The following is a 16026-nucleotide window of genomic DNA, read 5'->3' on the forward strand; positions in this document are numbered from 1 at the left end:
CTCTCCAGTGCAGACGTCAGCTCACGCATGCACGAGTTACACACAGCGTGGTTGAAACCTTTGAAGCCCTAACCCTCTCCCCGATCCTTCCCCCCAAGCTGCTGGAGCAGGGAGTCGATCCTTCACCCCAACTGCCACTGGGGCGGCCACTCTGCCATGTACTGCCTGGGGCAGAAAACATATTCCCCAAGGTCTTTCCAATGAGGCCTGCCCCCCGACGCTTCCCACACCCCCACTAAGTCTTGGGAGGTGAACTCAGCCTTCCCAGCTCCTATGCAATTCCGTGACTCCTAAACCATTACGTTACCTTCCCGTGTGCTCAATGGCTGCTGTGCCCCACCCCAGAGGCGGCTACATCTCGGTGCCGAGGGAGCAATGCCCGAGCAGCACTGCTGGGTGGATGTGATTCGTTGCCCCACCCCAGAGGTGGCTGCATTTCAGCCGGCGGAGCCTTTCCGCTGTGCCTCGAAGCCTTCGGCCCCTGCCCTGGACTCCCTCCGGCTGGCCCATGCCCCCCTTCTCCCTGCATGAGCTGAGCTCAACAAGGTCACTGCTCTCCGGATCAATAAACCACGGGGGCCGTAAGTCTCTGGGTTGGAGCCATCCAGTCGGATCCATCATCCCCCATTCGCTGAACCGTGAGCCGCAGTGAGAGCCACAAAGCGGCGACTGCACTGGGGGGACGGACAGGTGAGTCTGTGCTGCTGCTGGTCCCCCTAGCTCCAAGACGGGGAGAGAGGGTCAAGGGAGGGAATGATGCGGCATCGGGGGCTGGATCTGGGATCTGCCCTGCGAATTACCCATCCAATACACCATTTCTCAGACCCCACACCAAGAGCTGGGGATAGAACCCAGGAGTCCTGTCTCCAGCCCCCCCTCCCCGCTCTAACCACTAGACCCCACTTCCCTCCCAGAGCCAGGGATAGAACCCAGGAGTCCTAACTCCCAGCCCCCACTGCTCCGAGACCCCACTCCCCTCTTTGCTCGTGCTCAATGGACATCAAGGAAAAGCCGTATTCTCCGGGGTGCCCATGAAAATCAGTGGTTTCTTGATGACAGTTGCAGGTCCTTATACAATACAAGCCGCAGGGACAGGTTCCTTCCCCGGCCAGATGGCAGTGCACATGACAGTCACCCCACACACACAGGTGGATGAGTCTTCTTTCTACCCCAATATATGGAGACAGGGGCAGGGGGATCTGGGCCGGGATCAGAGCCAGCATCCCCTGGAGGGGAAAGGCCCCATGTCTCATTCCCTGCCCCCGAACCCAGCCAGTCCCCGACCTTGGGTCTGGATTCTATATTTCCCGTTGCTCCCAGGAGATGCATTTCCAAGGAGGGTTTGATGCTCCGAACCTGCCTCTTCAGTTCTGACTCCCAGCCCCCATTGTCTAACCCACTAGGCCCCACTCCCCTGCCAGAGTTCGGGCTAGAACCCAGGATGCCCGACCCCCCAACCCACTAGATCCTGTGCCCATCCACACAGACGCTGCAGCTTCCTCCCCAGGTCTGGACCACCTGTTTGTCACTGTCCCCCCATTCCCTCTGCCCTGTCTTGTTCTTCTGCTCTCTGCTGCCTTGGTCAGTGTCTCGGGTCTCACAGCTCAGGGGTACAATTTGTGTAGCCACTGTGTGAGATGACCATGAGCCGGACTCCTGGGTTCTATCCCCACCTCTGGCAAGGGAGTGGGGTCTCGTGGGTTAGAGCAGTGGGGGCTGGGAGTCAGGACTCCTGGGTTCTATCCCCAGCTCTGGGAGGGGAGTGGAGTCTAGGGGGTTAGAGATGGGCAAGATGGGGTCTACCGGTAGGGGAGTGTGATGGTCGCCCTCCTGTCCAGACGTGTTCTCCCAGGGCAGGAAGGGCGCTCTCACCTGCAGTGAGGTGAAGGACATACCATAGTGAGCTCAGCAAAAGACTCAGTGTGCCAGGGTGACTGACCGGCAGGGCTGTATTTGCTCAAGGGGCTCAAGGACAGCAAAGGAAACCTCCTGCCCCCATCTATTGGTGGAGGGCTTGGATCAGATGAGGACTGGCAATGGCTGAAGGGGAAAGGCCCTATGGCTCTTCCCCTGTAACTCCCTCTGGTGGGGTGTTTCCCTTCCAGCTGCCGCAATGCTGGGACTCCTCCCCTGCCTGCTCCTTCTCTCCCTGCCGGGCCCCAGCTCTGGCTCCGATGACAACTGCACCGTGGTGCTCACCACCAGCGGCCCCATCCGGGGCAAGCGCCTCCCGGCCGGCTCCAGCTCAGTAACGGCCTTCCTGGGCATCCCCTACGCCGAGCCCCCCGTGGGGGCCTTGCGCTTCCAGAAACCACTTCCCCACCAGCCCTGGAGCCACGTCCAGGAAGCCACCGACTTCGGCAATGCCTGCCACCAGCCTCTGTTTACTGGTATCCCTGAGGCTGAGGTCTGGTCACCCAAAACACCGCTGTCTGAGGACTGCCTCTTCCTCAACGTCTGGGTGCCCCATCCCCGGCCCAACGGGACAGCCCCTGTCCTCGTCTGGATCCACGGTGGGGGGTACATTTCTGGCTCTGCCTCTCTCAGCGTCTATGATGGGCGCTTCTTAGCCGCTACCGAGAACGTGATTGTGGCCTCCATGAACTACCGGCTGGGGGCGCTGGGCTTCCTGTCCCTGCCCCCGGCTGCCCCGGGGAACGCCGGCCTGTGGGACCAGCGACTGGCGATGCGCTGGCTGCGGGACAACGCGGCCGCCTTCGGTGGGGACCCAGCCCGCGTGATGCTCTTCGGCGTGAGCGCCGGTGGTTCCTCAGTCGGCTTCCACCTCCTCTCCCCAGGGAGCCGGCCCCTCTTCACCCGCGCTGTGCTACAGAGCGGAGCCCCGAACGCACCGTGGGCTTGGATTTCACTTGAGGGGGCCAGGGAGAGAGGCCGGAGGCTGGGCCAGCTGCTGGGCTGCGCCGATGGTGACGACACCGCCCTGGTGGGCTGCCTGCTGGGGAAGGAACCCGGGGAGTTCCCCAAACACGATAACTCCATCTTGCGCAGCAAGGAGATGCTGATGATGGTCTTTGTGCCAACACCAGATGGGGATTTCCTCCCTGATACACCATCAAGGCTGCTGAGGGCTGGGCAGAGCCAGCCTATGCCCATCCTGACCGGGTTCACCGCCAATGAAGGCAGCTACATGTTAAAATTCAGTCCTCTTGACTTCAGCCTGGAGAACATCAGCCACATCGGCTGGGAGGAGCTGCTGCAGGTGGTGAGGCTGACAGTGCCAGGGGCCCCAGAAGAGGCCATCCAGATCGTGGCACGGCGGTACATCCAGGAGAGGCAGGATGAGGCACGATACTTATGGGCCATGGATCAATCCACCGGTGACCACCTCTTCGTGTGCCCGGTAGCTGAGGTGGCTGAGCAAGAGGCGGAGGCCGGCAGTCCTGTGTACACCTACTACTTCACCCACCGCAGTCCCGGCTTGTCTTTACCAGAGTGGATGGGGGTGCCACACAGCTCCGAGGTGCCCTACCTCTTCGGGACCCTGACGGCCATGTGGGGCGCCAACTACACTCTCACGGAGGCCGAGACCGGGCTGAGCCGCAGGGTGATGCGGTACTGGGCGGAGTTTGCCAGGAGCGGGTAAGGGAATCCCCCAGAATCCTCTCATGCCCTCTAATCCTAACAGCCCAAAAAGCAGCCCCAGTGATCAAACCAGAAGAGTGAGTGTCCCCCTTGAGCCAGTTGTCCACAACGTGGTCTGACAGCCAAGTCTAGGAAGAGTTCCTTTTTAAATATAGAAAACCAGTTCAACTTCCACCCCCGGCTAGAGGAAGAACTAAATTTTTATGAGGGAGACAAAATTTTAAACATGATGATTCACAGTTAGTAACAGCCCCTTTCCTTTTTCACACAGGAATTTTGAAAACACAACAACACAATTGCATTCCCGCAGGAAAATTAGCAGCTTAGAAAACAGCTTCTCTTCCCTTGCCTAACCCCAACAATGGCAAAACTACAAACCGCAACCACGCAAAAACCACCACCACCACAAATGTTTTTGTTCTTGGCTCCTGACTACCCAAAGTGGGTCCACTGACTCCCAGATTAGGGCTAGCCACTTTCCCCATTATCGAACCACCACGAGTTCTCACACTTGCCACCCCATTCGCATCTCTCCAGCCACCTGGCCAAGGTGACACAGATTGTGAGCATCAAATACAGGGAACCCCCCAACTGTGCAGCTTTGGGCATTGCATGGCACTCCTTGGACATCTATGCAAATTATACCTGGAGCCCCTCCCTCTTCTCCATTTACTCAAAGTGGGAGCCAGGAAGCTGCATATGCAAATCAGCTCAGCGGCAGGTAGAAAGGCGGCCTCCATTACCCCACTTCACCTCCAGAGGGAGCCAAAGAGCTGCTGTTACCACAGGCCAGGCCAGCCGTCTTCGCTACAGGCAATCTCACTGCTACTTGCCTAGGAGGCAGGCAGAAGGAGGCCATCTTAACTGTGGGCAGCCTCTGGCTTCTCTCACTCTAGGAACAATAGGAGGTGATTGCCATCTTTTCTATAGTCAGCCCGCCCTGCAAGTGCTGTAGGCGAATGGCAGCCATCATAACTCAGGACAGCCAGAGGCTTCAATCCCATTGAGAACATTAGAAGGAAGTGGCCATCTTTAGTTAGGGAAGCACATGGCTATCTCCTGTTTGGAAGGACAAGAGACAGCGGACATCTTAACTGAGGGCAAACTGTGGCTTCAGCCTCCTTCCCAGCCCAGATCTGTGCCCCCATGTTTCCCCACCACTGCAGTGTCCTTCCCTCTGCCTCTATGTTGCTCTGCTCCCCACACTGCCCACCCTATGTCTGAGAGCACAAAAGGAAAGCCATCTTCACTGAGGGCAGCATGTGGCTTCAGTCTCATAGAGAACAATGGCACCATGAGTATTAGTCCATTTGAGAAGAACAGGAGGCTGCAGCCATCTTCACTGAGGGTGGCCATTTTGGAAAGGGGCCAGACTTTGCGGTTTGACTCCCAGTGACTCCTGCATCTGGGATGTCAGACTCCAGCTGGAGCACATTCCCATCCCCGCCCAGGTCCAGTATTAACTTCCACGGGACGTGTTGAATTTCCCCCCAGGAACCCCACAGGGTCAGAGGGCAGCGAGGAGCAGTGGCCCCTCTACAACTCCAAGGAGCAGAACTTCGTCCGCATCAGCACAGAGCCGCTCCAGGTCAAGGGAACATCGCCCACCCGGCACTGCGGCTTCTTAGCATCGGTGCTCAAAGAGAAGCCAAGCCCCACAGGTGAGCATCAGTAGAGTAAGAGGATTGCAGCGTTACAGGGGAAAGGCCTCATGTCACATTCCCCATCCCCCTGGAGCAGCCAGTGCCCCCATCCTAGGGCCAGATTGGAGCTGGCACACCTTATAGGGAAAATTCCCTGTGTGCCATTCCCTGCCCTCCCAAGCCAGCCAGTCCCCTAGATCTGAGGATGGATTACAGCTGACTTCCCCTAGAGGGAAAAAGCCTTGTGTCCCATTTGCTGCTTTTTATGTGAACATGGGATGATCCTCTGGCCTTCTAGAGGATCAGACACCTGTGGGGAGTTCTCTCATCCCCTGAAGTCACCAGAACCCACGTGCTGTGGGGCAGCCCCAAACTCAAGCACAGTTTGTGGTTGTTTGGGCCTTTTCAGTGGGAGAATGACATCTGCATTTCCTCCCCCAGCTGAGACCCACAGAACTGCTGAACCCACAAGGAAGAGGGAACACGAGGAAGAGAAGGAGAACTGAGCCCCATGAGGAAGCCAGGACCTGCAGCATCAAATCCCAGATGCCTACCACCAGCTGAGCAAAGGGAGTAATTTGCTCAGCTGGAAGTCAGTAGACGGCTGCTGTAGTAATTCATCTGGCCACTAGATGGAGATACGAAAAGGAGTACTTTTGGCACCTTAGAGACTAACAAATTTATTTGAGCATAAGCTTTCATGAGCTGCAGCTCACTTCATCGGTTGCATCCGATGCTCAAATAAATGTATTAGTCTCTAAGGAGCCACAAGTCCTTTTCTTTCTCCAGGCATGTTTCCTTGCAGTATGTCATTCTGCCATTAGATGTCGCTGTGTTCAGCATATCGCTCCAGCCAATGTGGTGTCCCTGATGAACAAGGGAGACAACTCTGGACTGAGAGCTGTGTAGAGGCCTGTTTGGGTCAGTACCTGCTTTCTTTAATAAATGCCTTCTGTTATTATTATTTATTATGTGCATCACCAAGTGAGACAGAAGAACCCAGGAGTCCTGATTGCTAGCCCCCTCCAGCCCAGTAGGCCCCACTCCTCTCCCGAAGCCATGGATAGAACCCAGGAGTCCTGACTTCCAGCCCCCCGCCACACACACACACTCCCGTCATTGTACATTGCGGAGTGACACCACTTTTCCCCTCCTGAGGTTCTGTCAGTTTGGCTGGGTTACCCCAGACGTCTCTATGGCCGAGCAGAGATCTGGTGGGTTGCTGACCCGAGACGTGCCAGGGAAGTGGCTTATGCATGACTGAGAGGACCCAGGGCTGTGATTCATCCTCTTTCAGTGGCACTGCGGGGGTTGTTCACTCTGGATTGACTCAAGGTCCTGGTGGAAAAGCTGCCTGTGTTGAGCACGTAACCCCTGGCATGGCAGGCAGAGACCGGCGATCCCCATCCACACCTCTGAGTCCTCCAAGGAGAGCTCCCCCACCTCCAGGGATACTAATTGACAGGGCGGTTTCCAGGGCAGCTGCATGCATGCATTTGAGTCAACTCATTAGACGGAAGCCACACCAAGGGGCTGATTTCAGCATCTTCAACACTCATTTGTCCACCCCAGAGGAAAGGGGGCTGGGAGCTGGGTCCTCTCATTGGCTCTAAAAGGGGAGTGAAGGAGCTGGGAGTCAGGACTCCTGGGTTCTTTTCCCAGATCTGGAAGGGGAGTGGGATCTAGGGGGTTACAGCCAGGGGGGAGGGGCTGGGAGTCAGGACTGCTGGGATCTATCCCAGCTCTGGGAGGGGAGTGGGGTCTAGTGGTAAGAGCAGGGGGTGTCTGGAAGCCAGGACTTCTGGGTTCCATTCCAGGTCTGAGAGGGGTGTGGGGTCTAGTGGATTAGTGCAGGGGGGGCTGGGAGCCAGGACTCTTGGGTTCTATCCCTGGCTCTGGGAAGAGAGTGGGTTCTAGTGGGTTAGAATGGGGCATGGGTGGGGGCTGGGAGTCAGGACTCCTGGGTTCTATCCCTGGCTCTGTGTAGGGAGTTGGGTCTAGTGGGTTCTGCGGGAGCTAGGAGTCAGGACTCCTGGGTTCTATCCCCAGCTCTGAGAGAGGAGTGGGGTCTAGTGGTAAGAGCAGGGGGCTGGCAGTCAGACCCTAGGCATGCTGGGCTTCTCTGAGCCAGGACAGGTGCTGGGTGCAGGGAGTACAGAGGGCTTAGATGAGAATGACACACACTCCTGACTGATCACAGGGGGGCTGGGAACTGGCATTTTCCTTCTGTGCTGAGGTGGCCAGCCATGCAGGGAGCATCACCCGGCGGGGGGGCTGGCTGGAGGGACAGAGCAAAGCCATTTCATAGTAGCTGCCTACACAAAGAACAATCACTGCTGGGCACGGATCAGTCTCCACAGCTAGATTCAGTGGGGGGCTGGAAACCCGGACTCCTGGGTTCTCTCCCTGGCTCTGGAAGGGGAGTGAGTCTAGCAGATAGAACCAGGGATGGAACTGGTGTATTCAGGGTCTTTATTTTATATTTTATCTCCAGGCATCAGGGTCAGCACTCACTGCGAAGGGAGAGTGCCCCCTACTGAGCCCCCACCCCAATCCCTGCAGCACAGCGCCCCCTAGCATCACAGAGGGGTTGCCACTGAGTCAATAGCAGGTAAATATGAGGGAGGCAGTGTCCTAATTCCCTCATGAACAGATCAAGCCGAACCCATTAACTGTGAGAACAAAGTGTTTGTCCTTATTTATGCCAGTTCAACAGGATTCATTCCACCTCCGCACAGGATATTTATAGCTTCGTAGATTCATATATTCCAAGGCCAGAAAGAGCCATTGAGATCATCCAGTCTGACCCACTGTGTGACACAGGGCAGAGAACTGCCCCCCACAATAATTCCTACAGCAGATCGCAGATGGTGAGGTTACATATCGTCCTGCTTTGAGCAGGGGGTGGGACTAGATGACCTCCTGAGTTCCCTTCCAACCCTGATATTCTATGATTATCTATGATTAAATATATTTCTTGGCTGATGCCATTTTGTTTACAAATGAGGATAAAAGTCTTGCCAAAAACCAATGGTAGGCCTAGGACAAGAACCCAGAATCCTCGTTTCCCCTGCTCTAACCACTATGTCCCACTCCACACCCAAAGCCAGGGATGGAACCCAGGAGTCCTGGCTCCCAGCTCTAACCACTAGACTCCCCTCCCCTCCCAGAACTGGGGATGGAACCCAGGAGTCCTGACTCCCAGCTCCCCCACCTCTAACCACTAGAGTCCACTCCCCTCCCAAAGCTGGGGTCGGAACCCAAGAGTCCTGGCTCCCAACCTCCCCTACCCCAGCTTACTAGACCCCACTCCACTCTCACTGTCAGGGAGAAAATCCAGGAGTCCTGACTCCCAGTCTTCTGCTGGTATCCCTGGTGGGGGTAGGGTGGGTGTTGCTTCTAGGCAGCGGCTGTTCTCTGTGTGGGAGTCCACCTGGCAATCTCCTTGGACATCAGCCACAGTCCAGTGCGTCCCGTCTCATTGTCCTCCACCCCCACCCCAGTGAGTGATCTGCGGGGGTTGGCCCTCAGGGGATTGTGGGAGGATAAAGCCAGCTCTGAGCCCACCTGCAATCAGCCAGGAGTCTGCATCTCCACCAGCTGAGAACTCTCCACTCCCCTGACCCAGCACTTGCCTTGATCCAGAGGAGCCCAGCATGGCCCGGACTCTGCTCCTCGCAGTCTCTGCCCTGCTCTGCCTCATGCTAGGCGGTAAGCGCCACCTCGGGCTGTGGGGGGTTCGGGGGGGGGGGGAATTCCACTACAGTGTGACATATACAGACCCTGAGCTGCTTCTGCTGTGGGGGACCCCTCTCTCCTCCTATGGCTGGAGATAGAACCCAGGAATCCTGACACCCAGCCCTCCTGCTCTAACCCACTAGACCTCATCTCCCCTCTAGAGCTGGGGATAGAACCCAGGAGTCCTGGCTCCCAGCTCCCCCGATGTAACTACTAGATCCCACTCCCCTCCCAGAGCCAAGCCCCAGAGGTTGCAGTAGGGGAGGCCAGTGGTGGGCCCTGCTGGGGAGCACTCCTCTGGGGGGGACGTCTGGGTGATGGTTGGGCGGCCACAGCCTGATGGGTGCTCATCTCTCGTGTCCCTCCGCAGCTGACGCCCTGCGCTGCCGGCTCTGCAGCTCCTTGCAGCCAGGGATGCCCTGCATGCCCCAAAAAATGACCTGCAACTCCCACCCTCCCAAGGAAGCCTGCCTCTCCGTCACCATCTCCTACGGTAAGGACCCAGGCATTCGGCTGCCATTGTCTCCTTTCTCCAATAGTGGCTCTGCTGGCACCCATCCAGAGGCAAGAGCCTCCCCCGGCTCACTTCTGTCTAAAACTCTTACTCCCTCCACCCCGCTTCACACCCCTCACCTTATCCCCCACCCACATCTGAGCGGAGGTGGTTAGCTCCACCCACAGTGTTGGCCACACCCACTCAAAACCAATAAGCCACACCCCTTTCCTCCTTGGGCTATTATTGGCCTCTCACCTTCCACTGCTGGTCCATCAGTGTCTGAGCTGGCCCTGCCCCCTCTGTTCACTGCACCCACCTAGAGGCCGTAGGCCCGCCACCCCCATCCTTCCAAGACATGGCTGGCGTTATCTGGACCACAGCCCATGGCATAACTTTAAACTGCATCCCATCCCCCCACCCTCCCTGGCCCTTCCTTATAGGACCCCCGTGGCTCCACCTCCTTTGCCCCCAGCCAATCAGCACCTCCACCTTTCCATGCCCCCTAGGTGGCACTGTGATCTTTCTCTCCCCCTCCAATAACCTTCCTTCCTCCTGCACATACTAGGACACCTTGATCCCACCTTGATCTGCACGTGATGGGATCCAACCCCTGAACCCCACATGCTGCTAAGCCTCCTACTCCTGATCATTGTTTCCCACTCCAGCTCTCTCAGGCACACTCCCAGGTGCACCCCATCTCCTACACCCATGCTGGCAGTGGGGACCCTGCAGGTCGTCTGCCGAGGCCCCGAAACCAGTGTCTCTGCCCTACCCAGCCTCTCAGTTACTCAGACACATTCTCTCCAAGTCCACCTCAATGGCAGAGCTATAGTTTCTCTAACACACACACACACACACACACACACTTATTTTCATCTAGGCTGACTTCTGTATAACTAAGCTTGGCAGACTTCAATTTTTATTTTTTTATAATTTTGACACCTAATATCAATGTTTATTTTTAAGCATTTTTATATCTATTTAAATTTTCACAGTTGTGCAAAATTTGGGGGTTTCAACATTTTTTTTTCCAATTTTTTTGTTTTAAATTTTCACAATTGCAGGTAATCGGGGCGGGGGTGGGGCAGTGTCAGACAATAAGAGGGGGGTTGGACAATAATTATTTCCTGACAGTAGATGTTGAGATTTGAAAAACTAAAGCTTTTATAGCCCATAAAACACAAATTATCAACATCACATATCAAAACGTATAATGGAAATAGCCTTAAAGCAAACTCGGATAAGCAGCATTGGAAATGTATTTTGTCGGTTTATGTGTGTGTGGTGAAATGGACATTTACTGATAAAAATAGAGTCTTTCCAAACCTACACATAACACAGCCTGTGTTGTTCACGCCATGCTCTGAACCTCCGATGGCTAAAAGCTGGGACTGGATGACCGGAGATGGATCACTTGATAATCGCCCTGTTCCGGTCATTGCCTCTGAAGAATCTGCTGCCAGACACTATAGGAAGACAGAAGACTGGGCTAGATGGACCATTGGGCTGACCCAATATTGCCGTTCTTATGTTCTTATGGTCATACACTGGGTGACCCTTAACCTCTGACTGCCAGGAGCTGGGAGTGGACGACAGGGGCTGGATCACTCGATAATTGCCCTGTTCTGTTCATTCCCTCTGAAGCCCCTGGCATTGGCCACTGTCGGAAGACAGGATGCTGGGCTGGGTGGACCATTGGTCTGACTCAGTGCTCAGGGTTTAGTTGATCGCCATATTTGGGGTTGGGAAGGAATTTTCCTCCAGGGCAGATTGGAAGAGGCCCTGGAGGTTTTTCGCCTTCCTCTGTAGCATGGGGCACGGGACACTTGCTGGAGGATTCTCTGCACCTTGAAGTCTTTAAACCATGATTTGAGGACTTCAATAGCTCAGACATAGGTGAGAGGTTTTTCGCAGGAGTGGGTGGGTGAGATTCTGTGGCCTGCATTGTGCAGGAGGTCGGACTAGATGATCATAATCGTCCCTTCTGACCTTAATATCTATGAATCTATGAGTGTGGCCGTTCTTATGTGATCACTCAGTGCTTACGCAAGCGTTCTGCTTTCTTCAGGGCCCAGCTCCAACTGGCTGCACAATGCCAAGAGCTTCGCAGGCAGCGTCCCGCCAGGCCTGTCTGGGAAGCTCAGCCCTCAGAGGCACGGTCCCCCACCCGACCCGGGCCATTCGGTGTCACCCCTCCTGCCCCCCAAACCCACTGCGGGTGGGGCTGTGTCCCTTTCATCCCACCGGGGGAAGCTAAAGCGACTCAACTCGCTGGTGTAGGCGAGTGGGAGCCGCTGGCTCACCCCTGCTCTCTCTGCCTCCCCCCTTGCAGGCGGCCAGGTGGAGCAGAAGATGCTGGGCTGCATCCAGGCGGATAACAAGAAGTGCGGCCTGAAGTGGGACGACCCGCAGACCGGGCGCCACGCCGAGTACACGTGCTGCTCCGACAGGGACCACTGCAACGAATAGCGGCCCCAGCTCCGGCCTGCGGCGCCCCCCCCCGGGTGGGGGCGAGGGGTGACGGTGCAAACTGGGCACTCGCGCCCCCCAGCTGGCGCTTCCAGCTCCGCAGCAGAGTCAATTACAAGCCGAGTCCAGAGCCCTGGTGTCCGTGCGGTTCATTTCAATCGGGGGCGTCGTGAGCTCTGAAAAACACCCCACAGCCACGTGGGAGGGGACACAGGGTGGTGGGAGGGAGCTCAGCTTGGTATGCTCCACATGGGGGGGGATATGCATTTGGTACATTCCGCAAAGGGGGTGTGCATTTGGTACATTCCACAGAGGGGCGGGCATGAAATTGGTACATTCCACAAAGGGACGTTTGATATGTCCCACAAAGGGGGGGAGGGTGTGAATTTGGTACCGCCTACAAAGAGGTGGCTATGAAGTTTGGGATGCTCCACAAACGGGGAGGGGAAGTATGAATTTGGTACATGCCACAAAGGAGCGGCTATGAAATTGGTATGTTTCACACAGGGGGGAATGAATTTGGTACGCTCCATATGGAAGGTGACGAGAGAAGGCGGGGCCGTTTCTGGTCGGGGCAGACCCCTTTCCTGCCTGCGACTGTCAGCTTATGGAAGCCGCTGGCTGGCGTCACTTCCGGTGAGGGCGCCGAGCCCCGGGAAAGGTCGGCGCAGGGACTTCCGCTCTGTGGCCGGAAACCCGACACCCCTCCTCCCTCACGGTTTCCGCTGGGGGGCGGGCGGCCTGAGCCTCCGTGTCGTCACTTCCGCCCTGGGCCCAGACCGGGGCAGCCCGGGGCTCCTGTGTCCCCACCGGGAGGAGGAGGCGGGCGGAGGTGAGTGCGGGGGGGTTTCTGTGTGACCCACCGTAATTACCCCTCCCCCCCCCAGCCGCGGGGGGAGAGACACCCCCCTGTCACGGGGGACCCGCCCCGCCCCCACACACAGACAGCCCGTCCCCTCCCCCCATCCCAGGAGAGACCCCTCCCACTGCCTCACATTCATGGGAGATACACCCCCCCCCCGCCAACAATCAGGGCAGAGACTCTCCTATTGCCTCCCCCAGCCCCCCACCCATCTCCCCCTCGCAGAGCAGCAGCAGGCGTCATCCAGCAGTATTCACTGCTTCCAAAGAAATGGTACCACCCCCCCCCATCCCTAGCTTACCAGTTCCACCTCAGCTCTTTCACTCAGCCCCAGAGATCAGCTGCAATAATTCACCCCCCCACACACACCCCTCCCTGCCCTTCCTGCACACACACACACACACACACACACTAATTGCAATGCAGAGATACAGCATCCCCTAGGGCGGTGGCTCTCAACATTGCCAGGCGAGTGTGCCCCTTTCAGGAGTCTGATTTCTCGTGCGTGCCCCCAAGTTTCACCTCATTTAAAAAAGGCCTGCTCACAAAATCAGACATGAAAATACAAAAGTATCACCGCCCCTAGTACTGAAAAATTGTTGATTTGCTCATTTTTACCGGATAATTATAAAATAAATCCATGGGACTATCAATATTGTACTTACATTTCAGTGTATAGTCTATAGAGCAGTGTAAACAAGTCATGGTCTGTATGAAATTTTAGTTTGTACTGGCTTTGCTGGTGCTTTTTATGTAGCCTGTTGCAAAACAAGGCAAATATCTCGATGAGCTGATGGAAGATTTCTGTGTACCCCTGATCGAGAACCACTGCCCTAGGTATTCCTGTTTCTTCTTCCCAGTATAGTGAGTCCACCTTGCTGTTTCTTTCCCAGCAACTGCAGAATACCCCCAGTCTCCACCACAAGTGCTCTTCACTCAATTAAACAGAAATCACTTTAAAAAAAAAAAATCTGTTCTGGTAACACCCTCTTAACTCAAATGCCCAGTCAACAGGTGGGAGGGAAGTTCTGTGTTAAAGATTTCTCGCTTGATGTAAACCTTTCTGCCATTAATAGTCTTTTGTGAGGAAAAAAATGGGGTAAATAAGAGCAGGATTTCTAAATAAAATTATTTTATTTTACCCCGCTAACTCCCTTTGCAGGCTGCCTTCCTCATAAAGAAGCAGTTTTAAGAATGAGCAGAAACCCAGTTAATTTTGTCCTTCCCTAGTGGCTTCAAAATCTATGCTATGGAGGTAGAAAAGCATATCATGAATTACGCCTTGGATAGGAAGCATAGCCCAATGGGTAGAGCATTGGACTGGGAATCAGAACTCCAGTCTCCTGGCTCTGCCACTGACTTTGGACAAGTCAAATTATCTGGCTGTGCCTTCATTTCCACCTCCCGTCCTGTCTAGTTAGACTGTAAACTCTTCAGGTCAGGGACTGGCTCTTATGGTCTCTTTGTACCGGGGTCCCTGATCTCTAGGTGTTAGCATAATAAATAACAACAAACTTCCTCCTAAGGCCTTAATGTAAGTGGGAAATTGTGAGTAGCCTGGGGTAGGGCCCTCTTGTGTTGTGTTTGTCTGTACAAGCCGCCTTTATTCTTAATAGGCTATCTCACAGGGAAATAATAAGGTTAGTGAGACTCGTATAAGTGTAGGGCTGGAAGGGACCTCAAAAAGTCATCAAGTCCAGCCCCCTGTGCTGAGGCAGGACCAAGTAAACGTAGGCCATCCCTGACAGGGGTTTATCCAACCTGGCCTTAGAAACTTCCAGTCATGGGGACTCCACAACCTCCTTTGGATGCCTATTCCAAAACTTAACTGTCCTACTTCACAAAAAGAAAAGGAGTACTTGGGGCACCTTAGAGACTAACAAAATTATTTGAGCATAAACTTTCGTGAGCTACAGCTCGCTTCATCGGATGCATTCAGTGGAACATACGGTCGGGAGATTTATATACATAGAGAACATGAAACAATGGGTGTTACCATACACACTGTAACGAGAGTGATCACTTAAGGTGAGATATTACCAGCCGGGGGGGGAAGGACCTTTTGTACTGATAATCAAGGTGGGCCATTTCCAGCAGTTGACAAGAACATCTGAGGAACCGTGGGGGGTAGAATAAACATGGGGAAATAGTTTTACTTTGTGTAATGACCCATCCACTCCCAGTCTCTATTCAAGCCTAAGTTAATTGTATCCAGTTTGCAAATTAATTCCAATTCAGCAGTCTCTCGTTGGAGTCCATTTTTGAAGTTTCTTTGTTGAAGAATTGCAACTTTTAGGTCTGTAATCGAATGACCAAAGAGACTGAAGTGTTCTACGGCTGGTTTTTGAATGTTATAATTCTTGACGTCTGATTTGTGTCCATGTAGTCTTTTACGTAGAGACTGTCCAGTTTGACCAATGTCCATGGCAGAGGGGCATTGCTGGCACATGATGGCATATATCATATTGGTAGATGTGCTGGTGAACGAGCCTCTGATAGCGTGGCTGATGTGATTAGGCCCTATGATGGTGTCCCCTGAATAGATATGTGGACACAGTTGGCAACGGGCTTTGTTGCAAGGATAGGTTCCTGGGTTAGTGTTTTTGTTGTGTGGTTGCTGGTGAGTATTTGCTTCAGGTTGGGGGGCTGTCTGTAAGCAAGGACTGGTCTGTCTCCCAAGATCTGTGAGAGTGATGGGTCGTCCTTCAGGATAGGTTGTAGATCCTTGATGATGCGTTGGAGAGGTTTTAGTTGGGGGCTGAAGGTGATAGCTAGTGGTGTTCTGTTATTTTCTTTGTTGGGCCTGTCCTATAGTAGGTGACTTCTGGGTACTCTTCTGGCTCTGTCAGTCTGTTTCTTCATTTCAACAGGTGGGTATTGTAGTTGTAAGAATGCATTACCCTCTGATCCCACTGAGGGTTACCAAGAGAAACTACACCGTTTGCTCAAGAAACTCCCTGAAAAAACACAAGAACAAATCCGCACAGATACACCCCTGGAACCCCGACCTGGGGTATTCTATCTGCTACCCAAAATACATAAATCTGGAAATCCTGGACGCCCCATCATCTCAGGCATTAGCACCCTGACAGCAGGATTGTCTGGCTATGTAGCCTCCCTCCTCAGGCCCTATGCTACCAGCACTCCCAGCTATCTTCAAGACACCACTGCCTTTCTCAGGAAACTACAATCCATCGGTGAAAGAAGAAGAATAA

The 16026-nt window shown here is 54.5% G+C and overlaps 3 protein-coding genes across 5 annotated transcripts in view; all 3 read left to right on the forward strand.

The window, feature by feature from the left end:
- The first annotated feature begins 569 nt into the window (after window positions 1-569).
- Window positions 570-6210, forward strand: LOC311530847 (acetylcholinesterase-like). The gene is made up of 4 exons (XM_084647796.1): window positions 570-690; window positions 2106-3600; window positions 5098-5264; window positions 5688-6210. The coding sequence occupies exons 2-4, from the start codon at window positions 2114-2116 to the stop codon at window positions 5750-5752; spliced, it is 1719 nt and encodes a 572-aa protein (XP_084503922.1). The 5' UTR covers window positions 570-690; window positions 2106-2113; the 3' UTR covers window positions 5753-6210.
- Window positions 6071-12080, forward strand: LOC311530928 (uncharacterized protein; the record flags this gene model as incomplete). Of its 2 annotated transcripts, XM_084647990.1 has the most annotated exons (5): window positions 6086-6167; window positions 7741-7857; window positions 8750-8957; window positions 9355-9477; window positions 11813-12080. In XM_084647990.1, the coding sequence occupies 3 exons, from the start codon at window positions 8903-8905 to the stop codon at window positions 11947-11949; spliced, it is 315 nt and encodes a 104-aa protein (XP_084504116.1). In that variant the 3' UTR covers window positions 11950-12080. The 2 variants fall into 2 exon arrangements, with proteins under 2 accessions (XP_084504115.1, XP_084504116.1); XM_084647989.1 differs by lacking the exons at window positions 7741-7857; window positions 8750-8957 and having other exon boundaries at window positions 6071-6167.
- A 622-nt stretch (window positions 12081-12702) lies between these two features.
- LOC311530873 (E3 ubiquitin-protein ligase TRIM39-like) overlaps window positions 12703-16026 on the forward strand; it is a 28358-nt gene continuing 25034 nt past the window's right edge. Inside the window, exon 1 of one of the 2 annotated variants that reach the window (XM_084647858.1) lies at window positions 12703-12781. The gene's annotated coding sequence lies outside the window, so the exon portion shown is untranslated. The remainder of the gene's footprint in view (window positions 12782-16026) is intronic. The other variant, XM_084647859.1, reaches the window with a different exon arrangement.

Source organism: Lepidochelys olivacea (assembly GCF_965140295.1).
Source record: "Lepidochelys olivacea isolate rLepOli2 genome assembly, chromosome: 14".
NCBI lineage: Eukaryota > Metazoa > Chordata > Testudines > Cheloniidae > Lepidochelys > Lepidochelys olivacea.